This window comes from Mus caroli, unplaced genomic scaffold (genome assembly GCF_978045245.1).
Source record: "Mus caroli unplaced genomic scaffold, Mus_caroli_1 scaffold_1, whole genome shotgun sequence".
Taxonomy (NCBI): Eukaryota; Metazoa; Chordata; class Mammalia; order Rodentia; family Muridae; genus Mus; species Mus caroli.
This window is the reverse complement of record NW_028227256.1, coordinates 170,212,619-170,236,068: the sequence shown is the minus strand read 5'-3', so window position 1 is coordinate 170,236,068 and position 23,450 is coordinate 170,212,619. Positions and strand designations below refer to the sequence as shown.

The following is a 23,450-nucleotide window of genomic DNA, read 5'->3' as shown; positions in this document are numbered from 1 at the left end:
AGTGAGCAATGGTATCCTTAACTTTATGGACTTAATTTGTCTAAGGAAACAGAATAAGTATAAAGTCCACATTCTCTGTGTTTTGCTCTGCCTCATTTGTCTCATGTAAATGTGGTATGTCTATGCAAAAGTGTACAGTCACTCTGTGTCTCAAAGATGGCTCAACGCGATAGATTCCGACCCTACAGCGACTCAGAAACAAAAGCAACTTCTGAGGGTATATTAGTGGCCCTCAAAGGGGCAAAGGTCAGCCATGTGGGGGTGGGGTGGGGGGTGAGACCAGCAAAGAGAAGAACTACATATGAAACCTAAGGCACAGGACCAGGGCCTGCTCCTCCCAGAAGAAGGGCTCATCTGAGGCTTCTGGAAGGGTCTCTGATCAGCTGGAACTGAAGGCAAAATGGGGTGTTCCTGGTGGTGTGCAAACATTGAAGCCGTTCTCAGGGTCAGGCACTTGCAGAGCTGAGCTGAAGCCCCTCATGGAGGTAGGGTGAGAATCGGATGCTTCTCCAATACTCCCTTCCCTCTTTCAGCCTGGCCGAGTGAGACCCTGGAGGAGGAAAGTCCCTGAGGTGTAGGGGAAGTGAGAATTATCACACTGGGCCTAGGCAGAAGGACAGAGCTAGGAGACAGCTAAGTGTGGCTTTGTTGTCTATATTTGCATGCTGAGCTCATGGCTTTTTTTCCCCCAGAAAATAAAATTACATCATAGTGTGTGGGGGTGTGGGGGTGTGTGGGAGTGTGTGTGTGTGGGGTATATTTGGGAAAGGCAGGAGGTGCTCAGGGGTCCAGCTGCTATTATACACAAGAGCGCATGGCCCTGGGCCAAGTAAAAGAGATTCCCCTGTTGCTGCCTGCCCCTGCCCCATTTTTATTCCTAGCGTGGATAAACTTGACCGTTTCCTACTGAGTCTCTGATCTATAAGGCTAGGAAGTAGAATTTCTAAATACCAAAGCGAAGTAGCTAAGAGAACTCAGAGGCCATAGGCCTTCCAAATCCCCCAATCCAAATTGATCTGCCTTCCAGGGGTCCTGGCCATCGTGACCAACCAAAGGTCAGAGGGCAGGAAAGTGACCCATTAGGAAAAAACGAGGATCTTCTCACAGTTTAAGGGGAAGAGTCCATACTCCATCCCAGTCCTGTCCCCATCCTAGGAGCCTTCCAGAACCCTAGTCCCCAGTCCCTGGTCCCTCCTGCTTCCCCTCCCCCTTTCCTCCCCGCTCCCCGCCCCCCGCCCCTCCCCGGCTCTGACATCACCGGCCAGTCGGGTGGGGTGAGGCGGTGCTGGGCTCAGGCTCTGCTCCACGGGCGGAAGAGGCGGCGGCGGCGGCAGGATCGGCGGCAGCGGTGGCAGGAGCCAAGGAGCAGGCTCCAGACGCTGCTTAGGAACCGGGGACCCGGGAGTGCCCGCACCCTGAGCTCTCAGCTCCGGAGGCGGTGAGAGGGGCAGAGGGAAGATGTGTCGTGGGGAGGAGGTAGATTGGGGATCTGGGTTTGGAGGGTCACGATCCCGGACGCAGGGGACAAATAGGGGAGCTTGAGGATTCAGACAGGTCCACGGTGTCAGGCTCCGTGGGGTCCTTCTCTGTCCATGCATCCAGAGACTGGAGTGTGTCACAGGCAGCGTGGCTTCATCCGCCCATTCCGTGCTGAACAGCAGTTTGGGAGTCCGACGGGGCCTGGGAATTAGGATGTAGCCTGCTTCCCGCCCAGCCGGCCGAGCCAGGCCAGCTCCCGCCCCTCCCTCCTCGCCTTAGCTTCGGACTCGCCTCTGCAGGCGTCCAGGCTCAGCTCAGCCCTGCTTCAGTTCCTCCGGCAGCAGGCAACTGGTCTGGGTACTCTCACACCCAGTTTACTGCGTCTGAGGAGAGTGGGATTGGTGGAAGCTTGCTCAGAGGAAAGGGCTGGGGATACATAGGAATGATGTAGCCAATATAAAGACCCTAATTAATTTTTAAAATAATCCGTGTCAATACCGACAGGGACACAAACACACCTTTAAGAAAAAAGAGACAGCCAACCACACAGTGACACACACCCATGTGACTTACACACATCCTCTCATACAAACCAAATCACAACATCCCTGCGCTAGGCATCCACCCACCCACCACAACCCGTTTGTTACCTCCCATGTGGAGTCTCCTTGACCAGCATCAGTCTTAACACGAATGTTCAGTAGTGGGTGGAAAGGGCCACTGTCCACAAATACACCCAGATTTTACAGTTTTAGTGGGCAATACCTCAAGGACTGGTGAGTCTGTGCTCTTACCTGGGTGAGGGGCTTCTTGTGACCTTTGTTGCTGACTGCCAGTTTAGAGCATAGGGTACCTGGGAGTGGCTAGAGCCTGGACATCAATATGGCCAAAGGATGGAGGAAGGAGTAGAAGCCAGGGAGCGGGTGAAAAGAATGAGTCAGCCAAGGATGGAACCCAAGTCAGGGGGAGAGAGAATGAGAGGAATGTGTGAGAAGACAGGGAGAACTGACCAGAGAGCCACAGAGAAAAGGAAAGAGGTGGCCAGAGGCACAGGAAGAGTACTGGAGAGGACTAAAATCTCAAGTTAGGGAGCCTTGTTTCTCTAGGTTCGTGTGTTTGGCCCCCCAGGCTGTATATTGTTTCTCTAGGTTGTGTGTCTGGCCCCCCAGGCTGTAGGAGCGATTAGCGTTAATTGCTCTTCCCTTTGCGGTTAAACACTCTTGTGGGGAGACCGCCAGCAAGCTCTAGGCTGCCAGCTTCCCTGGCCGCCTACTACTTGTGTGACACCTGTGCTCGGCAGGTGTACATACGCTGTCATACATAAGGGCACAGAGCCACACTGTAAAACACACACACACACACACACACACACACACACACACCTTCATGTACACTGTCAAGATGGCCAACTCCGCCGGCTGGTCAGTAGCCACCCAGTATGCATCAGTTCCTCCCAACCCGCTGCTCTCTTACGGAAGGCTCATCCCTTCCTTATGGTAGTTCTGGGTACTTAGGTGGGGACACAGAGTCTTACCAAGTTCAAATGTATCCATGGCTACCGCCAAATGGAGTGAGTAGGAAGAGCTGGGAGGCCTCAGTGCCCAGTAAAAGAATAAAAGGGGGGGGGGACTAGTTCAATGTAGAGTGCTTGCCTGTCAAGCCCAAGGCCCTGGGTTTTGGTCCTCCCAGGTGGGAGAGGGGTGGGAGACAAAATTACAAAAAAGACACCCCCCCCCCAAAAAAAAGAGAGTAACTGAAAGAGGCAGAATAAACTAAAGATGACTAGGGAGAGAGAAACTAAACCAGGAAGGGGAAAGCTGGGAAAGCTAGCTAGTCACACAGGGCTCATCCCCGCTCACAACCAGCAAGCCCTGCTCTGCCCTGCCTAATCCCAGGCCAGTTAGCTCTGGCTGCCTCCATCTTGGGCATGGCCCTTCCCCTTCTCAGAGGCAACCCGTTTTTCCGTTTTTTTTAGATGTACATTTTGGAGCCCTGCTCCTAGGCTGACCTTGGAAACCGTAAAACCTTCTTCATTGTTACAGGAAGAAAGAAGAGTGTCTGCTGAGATACCCAAAGCTAGATTAAAAGGTTGGGGGAAGAAGTCGGTTAAGATACTGAAAGAAACATACTGCTGGGGCTTTGGATTTGAGGCCCTGGTAGCTCCAGCCCGCCCTTCCCACCTGTTTCCTTGATTACTTCCTCCAGTTCCCAACTTGAGACGAGGCTGACTGAAGTGAGTGCCTAGGAATTGGCCTCCTGCTCCTTAGAGGGACCCTCTAGTCTCTGCATCTGTAATAGGATCGCTCCTCCCCGCACTTTGGCAGCTGTAGATGTGGAGGAAGGGGTGACATCTAATCCTTGGGCTTCCCTTTTACATCTCCTATCTGGAACCAAATGCTCTGGAAAAGGGGATAATCTACCAGAGTTTGACACTACCATTAGTGTCAAAATGCTCAGAAATTATTCTGCTGCTACCACCTCCACCACAGGTGGTTGGTTCTCTTGCTAGGCTGCTCTGAGCACACGCAAGGCTAGCTAGCATCTGCAGGCTTCCTGACCCTCACCTAAAGCATTCTCGGTGGTCAAGGCTATGCCTAGAGCCGGCTTAGGAGAGGCAGGCAGGGAGGGAGGGAGGTGTGAGGAAGCAGTGAACACAACACAGAGTGAGATGGGAGGGAAGGGGACTAACTTCCTGGCAGCCTCAGCTCAGGCTCTCAGTTCCTGCCCTGATATCCTGTCCCAAGAATGGCCTCAGCCCAGTGCTCCAGAGATGGGAAGTTTTTAGAGCCAGGAGAGGAGACTTCTCCTTAGGCCCTTACAAATCCTAAATCTTTGGGGAGGGTGAGAAAGGCAAGCTCTGCCAAGCCCCACCATAACCAGACTGACCGGCCAGGGATCATAGCAGCTGATGAGTGAAACCTGAAAGTCATGCAGAAGAGATTCTGCGCCCTAAAAAGTGTTCCCTAACTTCTCTGCCCTTGCCTCTTTCATAGCTGGCTGTAGGCAAATGGTAGCTCCAACTCCTTCACTGCTCCCTCAAGAGCCCCCCCATCCCCATTCTTTCTGGCCCTTAGCACTTCTCACACTTCCCATGGCAGGGTCATTGTTCTGATGACTGGGGGGTGGGGCACCCTGAACTGAGGTTGCTATGGTAACAGCTGAGTGGAGCCTTCAGCCTTGTGGAATCTGTGCTTGGTCCCTTGGTCCCCCCCCCCCCCCCCATATACACACACACACACACACACACACACACACACACACACACACTGAATTCCTCATGTGCAGCCTTTCCCAAGGCCAACTCTCTTTTGTCATACTGGAGGCTCCCCTCACCCCTCTGGATGTGAGTCTATGTAAGCATACTCTTAACTGGCTCAAATACAAACATACAACTCACATAAGCTGGCAGCTAGTGCTGCACTGATCTCCACTACCAGAACATCCAAACACACCTACAGTATCTTCCACATCCCCCTTCTCACTCAGCAACATTCAAGCAAGTGCATCCCTGAGTGCACACACCATCTCTCCCGAGCCACTTTGTACACCCCCTGCCCACATTCCTCTCTAGGGCCTTCTTGTATGTTTTACTCTTGGAAAGCTCCTACCTACTGCCCCCAACCTTTGTGGGTGTGTGTGTTACACACATTAATCCCTTCCCGCCTACCACCCCAGTAGATCTGCGTTTTAGATCCAGAGCCCTAAATCTTAACTCCTCCCCAGAGATTCACACACGGCGCTACACACTTTCCTCCCACAGCAGCTCTGGTATTTACAAACTCCTCTTCCCTGTGACAGCAAGGCAGTGTGACCCCCCTTTCCAATGAGGGTTTGGCCCAAGTGCTTCATTTGAGGCAGGGTCTTCCTGTCTCCATCCTATGCTACTTTTCCAGCCCCCTCCAGCCCCTCCTCCAAGTCCCCTTTTCTGCCCTAGGATTATCAGTGGAGGCGGGGCTGGGCTCCGGAGCCTGCTGCTGTGACCTAGATTTCCAGGCAGAGATGGTTTCTGGTGCTGACAGTCAGAGAGCATTGTCCCTGGCCCTGCCTGGCAGGACCCCCGCTGGGCCCTTCTGTCTGGTGGCACCTGGGTGTGCAAGGAGAAATGTTTCCTGCCGATTCTTCTGGGGGTCGTGCTGGCCCCGCTGTCTGGCTTATTGTTTGTGTGTGTCACGGTGCCTGCCAACAAGGATGGCTTGTTTATTCTGGTCAAAGTAGGGGACTAGGAATAAGGACTTCTGGGTCCACACTTTACTGTGCAATGCCCATGGCTCTGCCTCAGTTCCTCTCCAACAGAGGCTAGAATCAAGGCAGACAGGTTTGACAAGCTGGCTCCTTTCATCTGCCAGCTTCAGCTCAGGGTTGGGTGGTCAGGTAGAAGGCCAGCCACTTCTTGCCCACCTTTTTGCCTAGTCACAGAACGTTCATGATGCTTACTGTTTTGGTGTTTTAATTTTCTGACTATAAAAAAATACATACTCATTGCAGAAAACTGGTCCTTATGTGAAACAAGGTTTTGCCTTGTAGTCCAGACTGACCTTAAACTTGCAGCAATCTTCCTGCCTCAGACTCCTGAGTACTGAAATTATAGGCTATGCTACTATGCTCAGATCCCTGATTTTAGCTTACCGCTGGAGTATTACATTTTATCAATCCACGTTCTAAAGGCTTAAAAAAACACACACTGGTGTTTTGCCTGCACATATATGTCTGTATGAAGGTGTCAAATCCTCTGGAACTGACAGGTGTGAACTGCCACGTGGGTGCTGGGCATTGAACCCAGGTCCTCTGGAAGAGTAGCCAGTGCTAACCTCTGAGCCATCTCTCCAGTCCCAGGTCTGAACTTTTTATTTTTGCCATAGTTCCTATCTTGGTGAAGGGTGTTGTTGGGTGTTTCCTCTCTCAACTAAGGATCACGAAGACATGGTGCAAAGGTCTAGGTCAGATCTAGCCATGCCTGTGGAGGCCAGACTCAAGGTAGCATCAAAGGCAGCCCTCCTTGCTGCCATATTCTGAAAGCTACATCTCAACTCCCCTCCCCCCATCACCCAGCCTGCCTGGGAACTGGGCAGGGGGCCAGAGCCAGCCGCTTGGTATTCTTGGGCGCGGGGGCTGCAGGCACAGCACAAAGGCTAGGAGCAAAGGCTGAGCTGGGCCCAGTAAATTATCAAGGGAGAAAATGGGCTCCACAAGGTGAGGGTAGCCCACTGCTCCATGCTCCCCTGAGACCTAGTAATCTAATGCATGAGTAAGCATGGAGGGGCCAGGGATCCTTCAGGCCAAGTAACAAGGCACACATGCAAAGGCATCAGTAGAGTGCTGGGAAGATGTAACGAGGGACCCCTGTGCTTCTGGGGAAGAATGGTGGGACACATGGGCTTGAACCAACCCTTCCAGATCCTTTTTAGCGCCTCACTGCTAGGCAAGCCTGTGACAGGGGGAGGAGTTGTAGGTAGGTGGGGCAATTGGGGAGGGGGTACTTAGGAGACTGTAAGAAAGTCTGGAGAATGTTGCCATGGTAACCGCCTCCTCAATCAGGGGAGCTGTTGCCAGGGTTACCGTTAAGGGAGGGAAAAAGACGAAAAAGATTGTGTATTGGTGAGTGTGTGTTATGACTTATCACTCTCGGCCCCACGCTAGCTCCTAGCTTTCCTAAGTTTCTTCTGTTATGCAGGGCTTTCCTTTTCTCCCTCCAGACCTGCTCATTCTCCCGGGCAGGACAAAGTGTGGGCGCATGTTGCTGGGGGTGGGAGTTAAGTCTCAGGTAAGTACTTGAAGTAAGTGACTCGGACCCCACAAGGTAAGCTCTGCTTGCTCTCTCTCCCTTTCTCCCTTTCCCCTCCAGTCATGGCAGAGTACGGAACTCTCCTTCAGGACCTGACCAACAACATCACCCTTGAAGATCTGGAACAGCTCAAGTCAGCCTGCAAGGAGGACATCCCCAGTGAGAAGAGTGACGAGATCACCACAGGCAGCGCCTGGTTTAGCTTCCTGGAGAGCCACAACAAGCTGGACAAAGGTTGTGGAGGGGGCACTGCCCATTCAGTAAACTGAAAGGAACACAAGGGGAAACCCCATGACAAGGCGGGATAAAGTGATTGGCCCTAGGACAGGAGTTGTCAGACAGGTTCTCCTACGGGCCTGAGCAGTACAATGTATGGTAGAACTCAAGACCACTGTTCTAATGTTCTCTTACCTATGTCTAGAGACTGCTGCCTTTTAGGGGTGAGAGGGAGACACTGGATTAGAGCAATGCCATGCAGCTGGGGCTCTCGGGGTCAACTGGCATTTAAGACGGCCCCAAATGCTAGCAGGATAGCAGGGAAAGGATTTGCCATGTATGCCTAACAGGAGGGCCCAGAGCTCACCTTGGAAGGGGAGAGCCAACCCCCCACCCCCAAGTTGCTGATGATAATAGACTGCCTCCAAAATCAAATGGTATGTCTGAGGTAGAACCCAGAGAACATGTTAAGCAAAAGAACACAGTCCACGTTAGCTGGGCTAAAAAATATTGGGTCTAAGGCAGCTGAGTTACAGGTGTGTGAAGCTGAAGTCACCCGAGCCCTTCCTATGAACGAGTCTGGCTAGTGTCTGACAGCAGGGAGGAAAGCCAAAGGACGAACTATTACAGTTAAGACTATTGCAACAATCAGAGGACAGGAGCCAGATGAAATGATGGCAATCTTAAGCCAGCCTGATGGTGTCAGTGCTTTCTGGCAGTTAGGTAACTTTCCTTACTGGCTCAGAATCTCTCTTTGATTGACCATAAATCTCACCTTCCTGTTGTGTGGTGTCTGGGACTTCTCCCCATACTCATCTGGAAGGAAAGTGGAAAGGACAGGGTGGGTGTGGGTAGTTTTGAAGGCAGTCTTTCTGTTGTCCCTTTCCCCAGGATGGGCTTGGTATCTAGCCCAAAGTCTGCATTTTCCATTTATACCCTAGAAGATCAAGGCTAAATACCTGTCCCTCTAAGGAGCAATGCTTTGAATTGTATTTGGCTGCCTCCAACTTTCTTTTCCTGGCTTGGTAGCCCCTTCTTTCACTGCTGTCCCCTCCCATAACCAATGTCAGCAACTCAGTTGTGGTTCAAGAATACCAGTTTGGACAGGGCAGAAGTTGACCTCTATAGCCTAGCTCTAACACAAGCTGCCTTCCTCCAGACAACCTCTCCTACATTGAGCACATCTTTGAGATATCCCGCCGTCCTGACCTCCTCACTATGGTGGTTGACTACAGAACCCGTGTGCTGAAGATCTCTGAGGAGGAGGAGCTGGATACCAAGCTAACTCGTATTCCCAGTGCCAAGAAGTACAAAGGTAAGAGGCCATACCGTTGGCGCAGCTCTACGTCTCCCTTCCCTGTCTGACTATATTATATATATAATATATATGTATGTATGCATGCATGTATATATATGTATGTATATACTATATATTATATATAGTATTTTACATGTATATACTATATATAATATTTATTTATTTACTTATTTATTTTGTTTTTTTGAGACAGGGTTTTTCTGTATAGCCCTGGCTGTCCTGGAACTCACCTTGTAGACCAGGCTGGCCTCGAACTCAGAAATCCGCCTGCCTCTGCCTCCCAAGTGCTGGGATTAAAGGCGTGCGCCACCACCGCCAGGCCTGACTGTATTTTTAAGAGTAGAAAGTCATTCTGGATTTGGGGAGAGGTTGATGCTTAATGGGCCTGCCTGCCTGGCAACCTCCATCCCTGGGCGCACCCCCTTTGTTTTTTTCAGACATTATCCGGCAGCCCTCTGAAGAAGAAATCATCAAATTGGCTCCCCCACCAAAGAAGGCCTGAACCAGGGGGAGGAAGAGGAGGAAGGCTGGATCTTCATCAGACCACTCCCTTCCCCATCCTCAATGGGAGGGGCTAGGGCAACCCCCTGCTCCGTACCCATTTACTAACTTGGTCCTAACCCTTACTATGCGCGTGTGTGTGCGTGTGCGCACGCTCTGGCTGTCTGTCTGTCTAGCTCATCTAGTTCCTCCTCCTCATGAGGGGATTGGAGGCAAGGGAGGGGGAGCTTAATTCCCCCCACTATAGGGGGAGGTGGACGCTTTTTCTATGTAAACAGAAATTGGCACATTCCTCCTCCTCTCCCCTTCCCTCCACTCTTCCCCCACATCTTTATGGAAGCAGAAAGGACCTGCATTTTCCTACACTGAGGAGCTATGGTGAAGATGAGGGATGGGAGAGATGGTTATATCTAAAGCAAACCAGTGGGGAAGGAAGGTAAAGAGGCCACTCAACCTCCACCTGGTAAGGGGAAAGAAAAGCCAGGATTCAGTGTTTGTATCTCTATGCTGGACTGGTTAGAAGCCAGCTTCCCGCTGTTCCCTTAGGCTGAGGTCCTGAGTGCAAATGGACCCTCCTTATGCCCTTGTTATGGGCCTGGGATGCGGATGAGCCAGAAATCTTAATGAGAAGACCACTCGATCCTTTCCTGGTCCCAAAGATCAAACCCCAATGGAGAAGCCAGCATTTACTGTCCCCCAACCTTCTGCTCTGGAGAGACGATCCTGGGACCATGCACTACTGAGCCTGAGCTAGGGACGTAGGCAGAGACAGGCCCACTTTCTGCTCCTCAGTTTCCAAATACAGACTGTTGGATAAACTGACCTGGAGCCTAGGGAGATTGGGGAATGAGATCCTTAGGTTTTAACCCCAACCTGCCCACAACCTACAGAGTATTGTAGGCAACCTTTCCACTCTCCAGTTTAGAATTCTCCAAGCAAGAAGTTAATTACAGTGTTTCCTTTGCACTGACCACCACCCTGATTCAATCCAGGAAGGACTGGTAACCTTTCTCATTTGGGTTTGTGGATGCCACACAGCCAAGTCACTAGAGTGCAGTGAGTGAACCCAGCCTCCTCCCTGTCCCAAGATGCCCTTCCCCATCTTGACCGTGCTAACTGTGTGTACATATATATTCTACATATATGTATATTAAACCCGCACTGCCATGTCTGCCCTTTTTTGTGGTTTTTAGCATTAACTTATTGTCTAGGCCAGAGCGGGAGTGGGAGGGGGATGCCACAGAAAGGAAGTGGCAGAGCCAAATTGTTAGAGTCCAAACAGAAAAGAACACATTTCAACAAACCACCACAAATGTTACTTTTACATGTGAGCTAAGAGACAATTTAGAGAAAGATGAAAGTAGGTGCTTTTAGGATGTGGGAGCAAAACTTCACAGGGAGGGGGAGGACTGGCTGTCAGAAGAGGGTTCTTGAAGCCAGACTGACTAGAGCACCCTCAGTTCCTAGCTGAGCCCAGTTTGCCCATCTCTGGCCACTGCTGCAGACACCTGCCTTAACACTCACACCTCGAAGACTCCAGTTTTGCCTTAAAGGTCCTTCCTAAGTCTCCCTAGTCTTGCCTGGCATCTCCTTTAAGACAAGAAATCCTTGTACAACTGGGAGAAAGGAACTCTGGGTAACATCCTTCCTTCTAGGGTGTTCCATGGGAGCAGGAGTGAGACGGTACTTTCCTTATGGAAGAGGGAGGAGACAGGGTGCTTCTCAGAAGCTTCTCTGTAAGGCAAAAACCAAACCTTAAACAGACTAACCTGCCCTAATATACTCACCCCCTCGTGCTGCTGTGAGGTTGCTCCTAGCCTGTGCTCCTCTGTCTGCAGCGTGCACAGCCTTGTTCTAACCCAGGAATAAAGGTGACTGACTCTACTGTACCTGACTGATTCTAGAATCTCTGTGGGTCATTAAGTTTGGGAAGCTCTGAATGACTGGGAGGGGGTGTGTAGCCATGTTTTCCCTAACACCACTCACTGCAGTATAGAACAAGGGACTAGAAAACACCCCCAAAGAAAGTGCCCCATCTCTTAAGTACCACTGACATTAACAGACCTATTTCCCTTACAACATTCTTCTATGGCTCAAGCACTAGAAACAGGAATATCCCAGACTTCACTTTTTAAGTCTGAGCAAAATCAAGTAATGTTATCTGGAAGGAATACACTATGTACTCTATCACAATAAATGGACCACACACCACACAAAGCAGCAGTCAGGGGAAAAGCTTTACTGAGAAAAAATACAACAAATTCCAGAGTGCATGGTTTTAAGCCCACCTCATCATCCCTCTAGCAGTGAGGACATAAGACTACTACTCAGTTACCACACAGTCCCTGCTCACGAGGGAAACCCAGGAGCTGGCGTCTGGCCTGCGCTGCTGAATGGGGTCAAGAGGAAAGAGTGTGTAGGATACCACCCTCCGCTCTCTCTCTCCCACTTCCAGCCCACGGTGCAGGCCTCCTGACTGGACCTTGTGAACACCGGGGGCACAGGAAGAGCAGCACAAGCATTTAGGGTAAGAATTCCACAGGGACTTTCATACTCAGTGGCCAGTGCTGAAGACAGGGCTCTAAGCCCCAGGCACCAGAATAAATCCTCCAATTACTGGCCTGTCCCTCGATTCCCAGGAAGCTCTCCCTTCATCCTTCCATTAGGAAGGGAGCTGGTGTGGAGTTGGATGCTTAAAGAATCAAGCAGCTAAAGGGAGGGGGCGAGTGTGCTTTCTGTTGTACACAGAGCCAGGAGACAGTCTGTAGCAGTGACGCCCCTTCCTGAAGTCACACTTCAGTCACGTTTTACAGACAGGCCAGCCTCTAATGAGAGGAGCAATCTTGGGAGCCCCCACAGACTTACAGAAATTAGGAGACCTGAGGCAAAGTTGAGAAGAATTTGTTTTTCTAAAGCTCAGCACTGAGGCAGAGAAGGGCACAGCTGACTGTGCTTCCACCCTTGAGCCTTGGGAAAGCTACAGGTAAGCCCTAGGCTCTGCGAGCAGCCACGAATCATCTGACCCACATCACCTCTTCAGCATCACTTGCTCGTTTGCTCTTCCTTTCAGCCCCTTTATTGCATTGGATTCATAGAGAATATATAGGTATTTAAACTTCTGACAATAATTTTAACTTGATACATCCAAGTTTAACTTGCTTTTTAATATATTTATAGATATAAAAGTAGGCCTCTAACAGTGATAGGGACAGGGAAATTGCCGCCACTGAACAGTTAAAAAAAAAACCAAGAGGTAACTTCTTCCTGTTCTTTCTCCTCTTGTCCCTCCCACGTCTCCTCAGCCCCATCCCAGCCCCCATTTAGAGGGCGCTGGATGACAAGAGAGTGAAGGAGACGGGCAGCAGTGCAGAGCACTGCGGTAAGGTCAGAGAGTAAGTGTTGTGGAAGGGAGAGCAGAGTGCTGGGGTGGCTGGGGGCTCTTAAGAATTTCCCAGAAAAACAGGATCCTGGGATGGGACGTGGTTGCTTGGGCAAAAAAACAACACAACTGTCAGACTTCTTAAAAAACAAAGGAAAAAAAAAGGTGAAACCCTAAGCCAAAGAGAACGGTATGCCCAGCCTTCTCTCTGGCCTATTGGTACTGTACCCCCCCACCCCCAAAAGAAACAAGGGAGGTCAAAGAAAAAGAAGCCCCACTTCCTATCCAAGCCCGCTGACAAAGGCTTCAGGGAGAGGCCCGTTTCTCTGAGTCCTTTGCACCTTCCATGGAAGCTCATTCAGGCTCCGTCTCATCTCTCACTTCTAGGGGCTCTCTGCTGGTTCCGTCTCCTGTGCTCTGTCCTCCTCAGGTATCTTTCTTTTATTTAAACAAAAAGTCCAAAGTGCATTTCTGTTGAATGTAGGGGCCTGGGACTGAAAAAGAGTTGCCCAGGCAGGATCGGGTTGGCAGCCCCAGCCCATCCCTCCTAGGTTTGGGGCCTCAGGATGGCATGCACTGCACCCGGTCAGGGCCCTCCTCCTCGTCGGATGTGTCTGAGGAGCTGGGAGACTCATCAGAGTCCGCATCTGTGGCCCCAACCCCAGGTTCTCGCCAGCGCTGTAGGATGGGAAATCCTTGTTAGTAACGTCCTTGGATCAAGGACAAGACTGTTAGATCTAGGTTGGGCCAGGAATCGGCAGCACTTCTTTTTTCTTCTAAATTAAATAACCTAGGGCGGCCTGTTGACTCTCAACCCCCCAGCCTCCCTGGTAGCTTACTACTGTACCTGGCTCAGAGTTTCCTTAAAAAGCCAGACAGCAAATGTTTTATGAGGCCATGTGGTCTCTGCTGGAACTGCTCAGCTGTCTTTGCACCATGAAAGCAGTCACAGATAAATAACACCGAGGAGTGTGGCTGCGCTCTCAATAACAATGTGTGGGTCTGTGGCTTGCTCTAGACCTCTTTTAGCACGGCAGTTAACACAGGTCACCTGAGCAAGTATTTCTTCTCTACTCTCCCCGACCCTCCAGCCACTGCAACTATAAAGCTACTCCTCTGCATATATGGTGACAGAGGACAAAAATCACACACCACCTCCTTTCTACTAGTTGCTCTAATGGGGATAAAGGCCAATGGACACCCAACCAAGATCACTCCATTCCTCTTTAAAGCAGTAAGAAGTGTGCCGTGAACCTTTTTAGCCTTCTTTAAAGGAGCACAGTCCTTGAGAGCCCACTTCCAACTGAAGCTTACCCGATGATGGCGTCTCTGTCTCAGATGATGCATAAGGAACCACAGCATGTGACTATCAAACAGATCAGTGTGGTGCAAGCTGTCTTCATCCCGCTCTCGTTTGTTCTTCTTGATCACCTGGAACCCGAAAGTGTTGGGAGAAGGGATATGAATATCAACTCTGAGTCATCAACAAGACTGGTGCTGCTGTTTGGATGACTGTAACCCAGCACTTGAAGGTAGAGTTAGAATTACAAATTCAGGGCCAGCCTGAGCTAAGCATTGAAAGTCTGTCTCTGAAAACCAAGGATATTCAAGGCGCGCGCGCACACACACACACTCGAGCACATTCTTCTGTCCCAATAAATCTTAGTGATAACAAGCTAATATAGAGCTAGATTAGATTAACAAAGGATGCCCAAGGTCGGCCACTGAGAAGGTTGGGTGCTTTAATGTAAAATATCTTCTCCTGAAGATGCTTTCTACCTTCTAAGCAGAAGCACTTCAGAGCTCAGGCCTGTCCCCAGAGATGAAGGGAGAAAGGCAGAAGACAGTGTTAGAGCAATGCCTTTAAAGAGCTGAGCAACAGTTATTCCTTCCTATGACAAGGAGGAACACAAACAGTTACATGTACAAATAGAAACAAATGTCTTCAGCTAGCCACTTACATCCTTTAACCCTGTCAGCTCAGTGGAAGCTTCAGCTGTCGGCGCCCAGATCTTCACATCATGGTCTAGGCCACTGGTTGCCAAAACAGGTAGATGAGGATGGGGCTCGAGACAGTTTACCTGGTTTAGGAGAAAAGCAAGCACAGGCTCAGGAGCATGAGGTAGTATAGTTTACTGGGTTGAAGCAGGTCCCCCCACCTGAGCCTGACCCAAATAGCCCTGGCAGTAGAGGAGATACAAACTGGATACAAAACCGGCCTGTCTAAAGCATTTCCAATATTTAGAGGAGGGGAGGCTGCATCCCTAGACACAGCCCCCAGCAGGTGGTGACGGGCCATACTTACTGCCGGCTTCATAAGGTAGTGAGGTACAGACCCATTCACTACACAATCTAAAGTTCCAACTTGCCCAAGGCTGGAGAAAACAAACAAACAACCCTCTTCAAGTGGCTTTCATCAAGTGACATTTTTTTTTTTTTTTCAAAATTAGGAAAGCAGCAGCTGCCACTGCACGTCCAGAGAAGATGCAAAGAACAATTATCTGCACAAAGCACTGTTCACTAACTGAAGGATGTCAAGGGCTGGGAGGAAGATGAACTGGGGCTGGAGATAGGAAGGGGGTTCCTGTCTGTTTAAGAACTCTGTATCATAGAAGGCAGGCAACACCTTGCTACCTACTCTAAGGGCACAGTAAAGCCCAGCTACAGAAAAGCACAAGGTAACAATGAGATTTTCCACTGAATCACTATCAGCCACCTTCACTCACTGAACAGTAGAGAAAAAAAAAAAAGAGTGGATGCAGACATTTGGTCTCAGACAGTTTTCTTTTGTCTGAAAGCACCATGCCCTCTGCTGTCTGACTTGAAGTCATGAACTTCCTAACAGCAGGGCAAGGCAGGGCAAGGCAGGGCAAGGCGGGGCAAGGCAGGGCAAGGCGGGGCAGAGTGGGATAGGGTAAAGCAGTTCCCATCCCCACAGGAAGAGCCAGTCCCAGATCTAGCTGCTAAAGCATTTTTGGGCTTTTAGTCAGATGAGGAACAGATAGGAAAGGCACCCGCCTTGCAGCTGCTCTATAGTCCAAGAAAATAAACCCTGGCAAAAAGCTGTGCTAGTTTCCTCTGGACCAACCTTAGCTGCTATGCCTGCACACTCAGAGTATAGCTAAGGAAAAGGTAAGGCAGGCATGGAGAATAAAGATGACTTCATTTTCCTTAATCATGAGTTCACAAATAAAACAGGCTAGAGAAGGCCAAATCTAAGTCGGAGTTTAAGAGTTACACAGAAAGCCCTGTTTTCTATTCCATTCCTATTTCACACAGGGGCTTACTGCAGTTCATTTTAGACTATGTACTTGGGAGCCGGAGGAAGCACTAGAGAACAAACTCCAGTACATGAATGGTATCAATAGATAATCTGATGACTTACACAGACAAACCTGACCTCATGCATCCATTCATTTGTTCATGAAATCTTACTAAAGACCTGTCCTCTTGAGTTACCTCTGCTTTATCAACAAGTCGATAAAGGAACGATTCTTGGGGCCTAAGCCTAAGGACAAAGCCAACGAACGGCAAGAGGATGAAAGAATAAACTTCATACAATACCTGAACTGGAGCCTGCAGGAGCAGACAGAGAACCTCTGGGCCAGGGGACCAAGGGGCCTGGTCACTTCACCAGACCTGTCTCAACGCCAGCACTTATTCTGTCAATAATGCTTGCACAGAGAAAAGAACTCTGGCCTTAGAAGACTGGGCGAGGGGTGTAGGGGGTGGGATAGAGCATCCAAATGCTCTTGGGAGAGTGAGGAGGTGTTCTTTGGCATCATCTCCCACTCTCGTTCCTGTGGAGATGAATGGGAACAAAGAAAGGATCCCAAAACAAGGATTAGGAGACCTGGGCAAGGTGTGCAATAATATCTTAAGATCCCTCTGATGCTAGCAATCTACTTTATGATATAGAATGCTTCATCATCTATGCCTAGACTAGAGCCCGGTAACCTCCACTGCTGGAAGGTTGTAACAAAACCAAATGATCTCAGAGAGAACTAGGTAAGAATCATAGGGGTCATTCTGCTCACACAAAAGCAAGAACAAGTAAAGAAACCCTCTTCAGGGGTCATCACTACATCTCTTAAAATCATAAAAACTCTGGCCTAGGACCTACCTAACCGTCCCAAGCAGATGCTCTTCCCCACCGAGCACTGGATGAACCTCTGAACCTGGTACCCGCGGAGCTGAAGTACGCTGGCCAGCGGAATGCTTTGCTTCTGGAGCAGAGCGCAAGACAACAGTTTAGCATCACCAGTCCTTCTGGACTTACTATGTGCGAACTGCAGAATTTTCATTAAGACTCCAATGTTTTGAACTTGTTACCTACAGGTGACAGAGGAGGGGCTCTGAAGGAATGGAAACTGAAGTAGAGAGCCTCTTACATTCAGGCTACAGAAGACAATCTATTTGTCCTAGGTCCAAACAATTTAAAGGAAACCAGAATAAAATATCAACTATCCTCAGAAGCAGACCAAGGAAACAAGAAGAAATGGGGTCCTGACCGCCAAGGAAGCACTTTCAGCTTTAATCCACTTCTGGTAAGCATCACCAAGTCAGAGCTGGACCTGAGGTTCCAACTTACAAGACTGAAAAGGATGAGAGGTCAAGCAACTCCGTCACTCCTGAGAGAATTTAGGTAAGCAAGCCATCTTGGATAATCAGTAAAGGAATCTTCCAAACTGTCTCTTCCCTTTCTTCAGTGACTAAAACCCTTGTTTAACTAGAAGGCTATTTAACTCTTTCCTAGTGCTAGAACGGGAAGATAATGGTAATCGAGATGCATCAGAAGAGTGCACCACCCCTCAGACCTTAACTTGATTTTCCCGATTCATTCTTTCTTTCTTTTTTTTTTTTTTTTTGAAACAGGGTTTCTGTGTATAGCCCTGGCTGTAGACAGGGTGCTTGTAAAACTCAAATGCCAGGCAGACAATAATGTGACAATATTACCTAGCAGGCTACTCAGCTGTTCTCTCCAAGAAAAACATGTATTATTCCATTTGCTTTCCTTTCTGCATCTACACAGGTGCATTGGGTGTGTTTGTACCCATTTAACAACAGGCATGGCACGTTATCCCTAAATACAGCACGCATCGGTTAAGTCCAAGGATATTCTCTTAAATAGTGCATTAAATGTTTAATATTGAATTCCATGTCATCTAACTTACAAACTTTACTCTTATTTCCCCAAAATGTTTACAACATTTCTTCTAAAATAAATAAAAATAAATGTGCATCTAGCTTTTCTCTGCTGACCCGGGAATAAGCCAAGGTCACCTTACCTTACTTAAAGAGACAAGGCACAGAGACATCTTGTTTTGACATTGTATAGGAAGGTTTGTCCCAAATTCATGGTTTCTTTTTTGGAAAAAGCCCATGCTTAAGAATTTTGCTCAGGCCGGGCGTGGTGGCGCACGCCTTTAATCCCAGCACTCGGGAGGCAGAGGCAGGCGGATTTCTGAGTTCGAGGCCAGCCTGGTCTACAAAGTGAGTGCCAGGACAGCCAGGGCTACACAGAGAAACCCTGTCTCGAAAAAACCAAAAAAAAAAAAAAAAAAAAAAAGAATTTTGCTCAGGGTATAAAATCCCCCTAAAATCCTTTAAAAGGGCAGAAGGAAGGAATAAATTATTCCTTCAAAATCTCAGCAGCCTCAAGGCATAACCCCTTTAGTGTAGCTATGTGGGCCTCTAAAACAAGTTACCATACAGCTGAAGTGACAATGTGGTGACCTACCTAAGACCTGCCTTACTGCCCAGAGACACTAGGGGGACAGCCAGTCCAGCATCGCATACTCACCACACCTCCCTTGTCCCCTTCCATGAACTGAATGATCTGGCAAGATGATTTCTCCCAGAGGAAGATGTGCCCGCAGTCACTACCGCTCACCACAAACTCACTCTTGGGGCCATAGAAATTGACGCCTTTTACTGAAATGATAAATGAGGGAAGAAACCACCTAAGCCTTGGCACTGGGCCTGTATTTATTTACCTCACTGAGAATTTAGTAATTCACTGTCTCTGAGTCAGCCAAATACCAAATACTTCTTTTCATTGCTATAAAACAAGAGAGTGTATGTGTGACAGACAATGACTAGAATCACACCAGTTACAGAATGCCTTCGCATTCTCTCAAAGTGCTCTATCAGCTGCAAGAGTCTGCTGTCCCTGGGCAACAGTCCTATTCATTTATACTTTACCAGGTATAGGCCTCAAAATAATAGCTTATCTGTAATTTCAGCTCTGCCCACCCTGAGCCCTAAGATTATTCTTGGTATGTATTTTTATTTATTTTTAATGTTTTAAAATAGTTTATTTTTATTTTATGTACACTGCTGTTCTGCCAGCATGTATGTCTCTGTGAGGGTGTCAGAGCCTCTGGAACTGGAATTACAGACAGTTGTGAGCGGCCCTGTGAGTGCTGGGAATTGAACCCGAGTCCTTTGGAAGGACAATCAGTGCTCTTAACTGCTGAGCCATCTCTTCAGCCTCCTTGGTATGGATTTTACTGGTACTCAGTCATCAGCTGATCTGAGACTGACAAATGTATGTGGTATAGTCACACGCACCAAAAGCACATGAACAAGAAGTCACCACTGCAGAACTAAGTAAAAGCACCTAAGTCACTGCAGAACTAAGTAAAAGCACCTAAGTCACTGCAGAACTAAGTAAGTCTTTAGACTCTGTCAATGACAGGAGTCCACCTATTAAAGCCAGTTCCACATACCAGCCACAACACCGACACTTTTCCTTTTGCTTGCCCACGTAATGAAATCCAAATACAGACCCCTGCCCCTCTTTCCTTCTTACCTGTTCAAGAGAGGTAGTAAAGGTTACTAGTGGTTCCAGATCAAATGGTGACACGCAGCTGAGAGGAGTGGTGCCAACAAAGTGCAGGAATTCTTTACCTTCTCTACGTTAGAACCAGTTAGGATACTTTAAAAAAATTCCAATGCTCCGGCTTCGTCCAGCACCAGTTAAATACAATGTGTGTGGGAGGAGGCAGGCATCAGTGCTCTTTTATTAAGACTGAAGTGAGTCTAGAGAGCCCCAATGTTTGAGAACCAGACACAGAACTCAAAAGCTAAACTTCACTGGAAACAGGCCAGATATTACCACTATTCCTCCTACTTTGCTTTATTCAAAAGAATCATTCCCTTCTCTCCTCTGAAGATGCACTCTTACCCACATTATATGTAATTCAGCACTGCAGCTTTCTGTGGCTTTTTTAAAGGACCTCTGTGCCTACTCTACAGTACTTGAAATTACAGAAAACAAGTCTAGCTTCATGCTTAAAGCAACTTTAGCAACATCACTGCAGTGCAGATGGTACTGAGCGCTCCTGAATCACACTGAACAAAAGAAAATCCCAGCCCAACTAGGGACAACTTCTCACTGCCCAAGGTGACACAGGCAGTCTACTTAGGAAGTTCCCACTTACACAATGGAGAAATCAGATAATGTGGGTTGTCACCGTGACTTGGGTCACAGAAACTTGGGAAGGCAGACTGACCTGTAGCATTATTTCTATGACCTTTATATCTCTTAATATACTGGGCCCCATCACTGTGAGAAGAGTTGAAAAGGTAAATGTCTTCATCATTGTAACTGGCCAGGAGCTCTGCCAAGAACAAGAACACAGCAATGAAGGCAAGGACTGAAAAGTGCAGGGACCAAGAGATTTGGGGGAATGGGAGATGGTCTGGGATGCGGTTTCTAGGTACCCAGATACGGCATCCATCTTAGTTTGGAGCAGCAGGCATGTAAGGTCTACAGTGAACACATTAGCAGCCCAGGGGCAGAGACACTGAGGAGATCACACCCTTTAACGCACTAGTGAATCCAAGGTGTAAGGACAAGCCTGGGAACTGCATTTCCAAGGGTCGTCTGCTATAGTCCCACGACATGCTCACCACCTGCAGCTATTCCCAGCTGTTCCACTGAGCTACAGTACAGTGGTGAGCACTGGAGGGCACATGCCTCACTGGCTCAGCAGCTCCCTAAGCAGAGGAAGCACGCCAGCCTAGGAGCTAGGCCCTGCACACGTACCTGTGCCGTCGTGGCTGTACACAAGACAGGTGATGTTTGCTTTGGACTCACTGTTCACCTGCAATAAGGAGCAGATACCGACTGATACCCCCACCCCCACCCCATGTTATACCACCTTTGGGAATAGGTTTTTCTAGAAAATCTCTTATATCTTTCCCCAGAGACAGACAGAGATAAATAGAAAGAAAGAGGTGGGGGGGGGGGGGGGCTGTGAGCGAGTGAGAGTGAGGTATATAACTGAGGAAACATATCCACCTTAATAGCAGAGTCTTACTGAGGCCCTGTCTTGGTTCTCTTCTGGGTGCTAGCCATTTCAGTTGCATTATCTCATTAGGCCACATGATGGTACAAATCTCCATTTTGTTGCTGAGAACATTAGACTAATAGAGGTCAACTGGCTGCCTAAGATCATACAACTTTTTAAGTGAGAAGCCAGGATTAAATCTGTCTGGTTAAAATCTCTTCACATTATGGCCAGTAAGTTTGAAAGCAGCTCAGGATAAGGTCAGGGGGGGGGGCCAGGAGCCATTGCCCTTCGTGAATCTTACCAAGTGGTGAGGACAGAATTTTTTCAGGACTCCGTTGTTCTCATTCTCATCAATTTTCCTCTGGTCATAAATCCTATAACGAAAGAAGCAATCACAGTGTCAAGACTTACAGCGTGACCCCCTGCAGAGTTGTAAGACAAAGGCTTTTCCCTACCCAGCCTTTGGTTTATTCTCTTTAGCAAAGGTGTCTCCTCTCCTATCCATTTTCTTTCTTTCTTTCTTTCTTTCTTTCTTTCTTTCTTTCTTTCTTTCTTTCAATATTTATTTATTTATTATATGTAAGTACACTGTAGCTGTCTTCAGACACTCCAGAAGAGGGCATCAGATTTCGTTACGGATGGTTGTGAGCCACCATGTGGTTGCTGGGATTTGAACTCAGGACCTTTGGAAGAGCAGTCGGCGCTCTTAACCACTGAGCCATCTCTCCAGCCCCCAATTCATTTTCAAACGCTACCTTATCTAGATATTTTCCACATCCTTTGCCATCAGGGTTTCTCAGTGCCCCGGAGCTCACCAGTTAGACTAGACTGGCTGGCAAGTAAGCCCCAGGGTCCTCCTGTGCCTCCCTCTCCAGCTCAATCTACAAGATCAGTCTCCACATGTTTAAGTGTGTTCTGGGGATCAAACTCAGGCTCCGTGTCAGAGTTAGGCATTGTATGGGTTGAACTATCTATCTCTTATGCCCCATTTAGAGTTCATTCTCACTGAAGCAACTAATATTATACTTTTTATATGTATGCTACTTATCCCAAAGCACATATGGACAGAGGCCATGCTTTATACAAGGCAATAGGTTTTTAAGATTTGTTTTTATTTTTGTGTGTGAGTGTTTTGCCTGCATGTGTATATATGTGCATCGCATGCATAGGTGTAGTGCTGCAAAGGTCAGAAGAGGGCACCAGATCTCCTGAAACTGGAGTAAAGATATGGTTATGAGCTGCCATGTGGGTATGACAAACTGGACCCAGGTCCTCGAGAAGAAATGTTCATAATGGCTGAGCCATTGCTCCTTCCCTCCTTCCTTTAACTTTTTTTGGATAATTTTCTCTCTCATAAGCCACAAAAACTATCACCAAACCGCCAATCTCCTGAAGTTATCTGTAGTCAACTACTGTCAAAACGTTGAATAAAAAGGTCCAGAAAAACAAAAAGCCAATATACTAGTTTTAAATAACTTTCATTATAGTGTTTCTCTAGCATTCTACTTTACTATTGGTCATTGGGCTAATCAACCACTGTGCCTAACTTCTAAACTTCCACAGGTTTATGTGACACACACACACACACACACACAACACAGAGTACCTTTTGGGTTCAGTATTATGCAGAGGTTTCAAAGCTAACTAGGGAATACATCCACTATAAATTAGGGAAAGTTGCTGTCCTTTCTTTTGATGATAAAATTCCATTACCATGCTTTAACTATTACATCTTCTGACATCTGGAAATCTACATTAAATCTGTGTCTCTTACTTTGTAGTTTAGACTTACATCTACTTAACAGACACTGTTTAGGCTGTCCAAAGCAAACTCATTTTCCTTCTGAAATGAAACCCTTTCTAAATCTATCCCTGTCCCTTCAGTCTCTGTCAATGACACTATCCCTAACACAAATGGCCAAACTAGATACCAGCTTGTTCATGCACAATCTCTTTCATTAAGATGCTTATTTTTATGAATTTTGATAATTTCATGTATGTATTCAATGTGTTTTCTATCATGTTTACCTCCCACCCCTCCTTGAGCATTTTCTGTCTTCTCTAACTAATTCACTTCTTGCCAGTTCCTCTCCTTGGGTATGCTGTTTTGGTTGTATCTGCTCTTCCCACTTCCCTTCATCATATTCTGTCTACACTACTATGATATTTCTTCTGATTTTTCTGCTCATGTTGCCATCAGAATTGTATCCAAAATGCAAACTGTCATGTAAGCTCCCTCCTTAAATCTCTTCACTAAATGTCTGAACACTTTACTGGAAAACCAAACCAAACTTCTTAGAACAGCTGCCTACAGCTTCCTTAACCCTATACATTACACACCTAACAAGCCAAAGGCAACAACAAATCTATGCTCAAGCTATGGTGGCCCACACTTCCAATCCTAGCACTGGGGACATAAAGGCAGGAGTAAGAGTTTATAGCCGGCATCAACTACACAGAGCACAAGGCTAGCCT

The 23,450-nt window shown here is 48.0% G+C and overlaps 2 protein-coding genes across 4 annotated transcripts in view; one reads left to right on the top strand and one right to left on the bottom strand.

The window, feature by feature from the left end:
* Positions 1-1,267: 1,267 nt before the first annotated feature.
* On the top strand, positions 1,268-11,185 carry Pea15 (proliferation and apoptosis adaptor protein 15). The gene is made up of 4 exons (XM_021171673.2): positions 1,268-1,438; positions 7,322-7,495; positions 8,637-8,792; positions 9,233-11,185. Exons 2-4 carry the CDS (start codon positions 7,324-7,326, stop codon positions 9,295-9,297), a joined length of 393 nt encoding a protein of 130 aa, XP_021027332.1. The 5' UTR covers positions 1,268-1,438; positions 7,322-7,323; the 3' UTR covers positions 9,298-11,185.
* Positions 11,186-11,515: 330 nt separating this feature from the next.
* Positions 11,516-23,450, bottom strand: part of Dcaf8 (DDB1 and CUL4 associated factor 8) — a 48,496-nt gene continuing 36,561 nt past the window's right edge. For all 3 annotated transcript variants that reach the window (XM_021171652.2, XM_021171660.3, XM_029468223.2), the window contains exons 8-14: positions 21,277-21,349; positions 20,729-20,786; positions 20,193-20,300; positions 18,479-18,609; positions 14,637-14,756; positions 13,990-14,106; positions 11,516-13,353 (exon numbers count right to left, since the gene is read on the bottom strand). In XM_021171652.2, the coding sequence (XP_021027311.1) occupies positions 13,237-13,353; positions 13,990-14,106; positions 14,637-14,756; positions 18,479-18,609; positions 20,193-20,300; positions 20,729-20,786; positions 21,277-21,349 (724 nt within the window). In that variant the 3' untranslated portion in view covers positions 11,516-13,236. The remainder of the gene's footprint in view (positions 13,354-13,989; positions 14,107-14,636; positions 14,757-18,478; positions 18,610-20,192; positions 20,301-20,728; positions 20,787-21,276; positions 21,350-23,450) is intronic.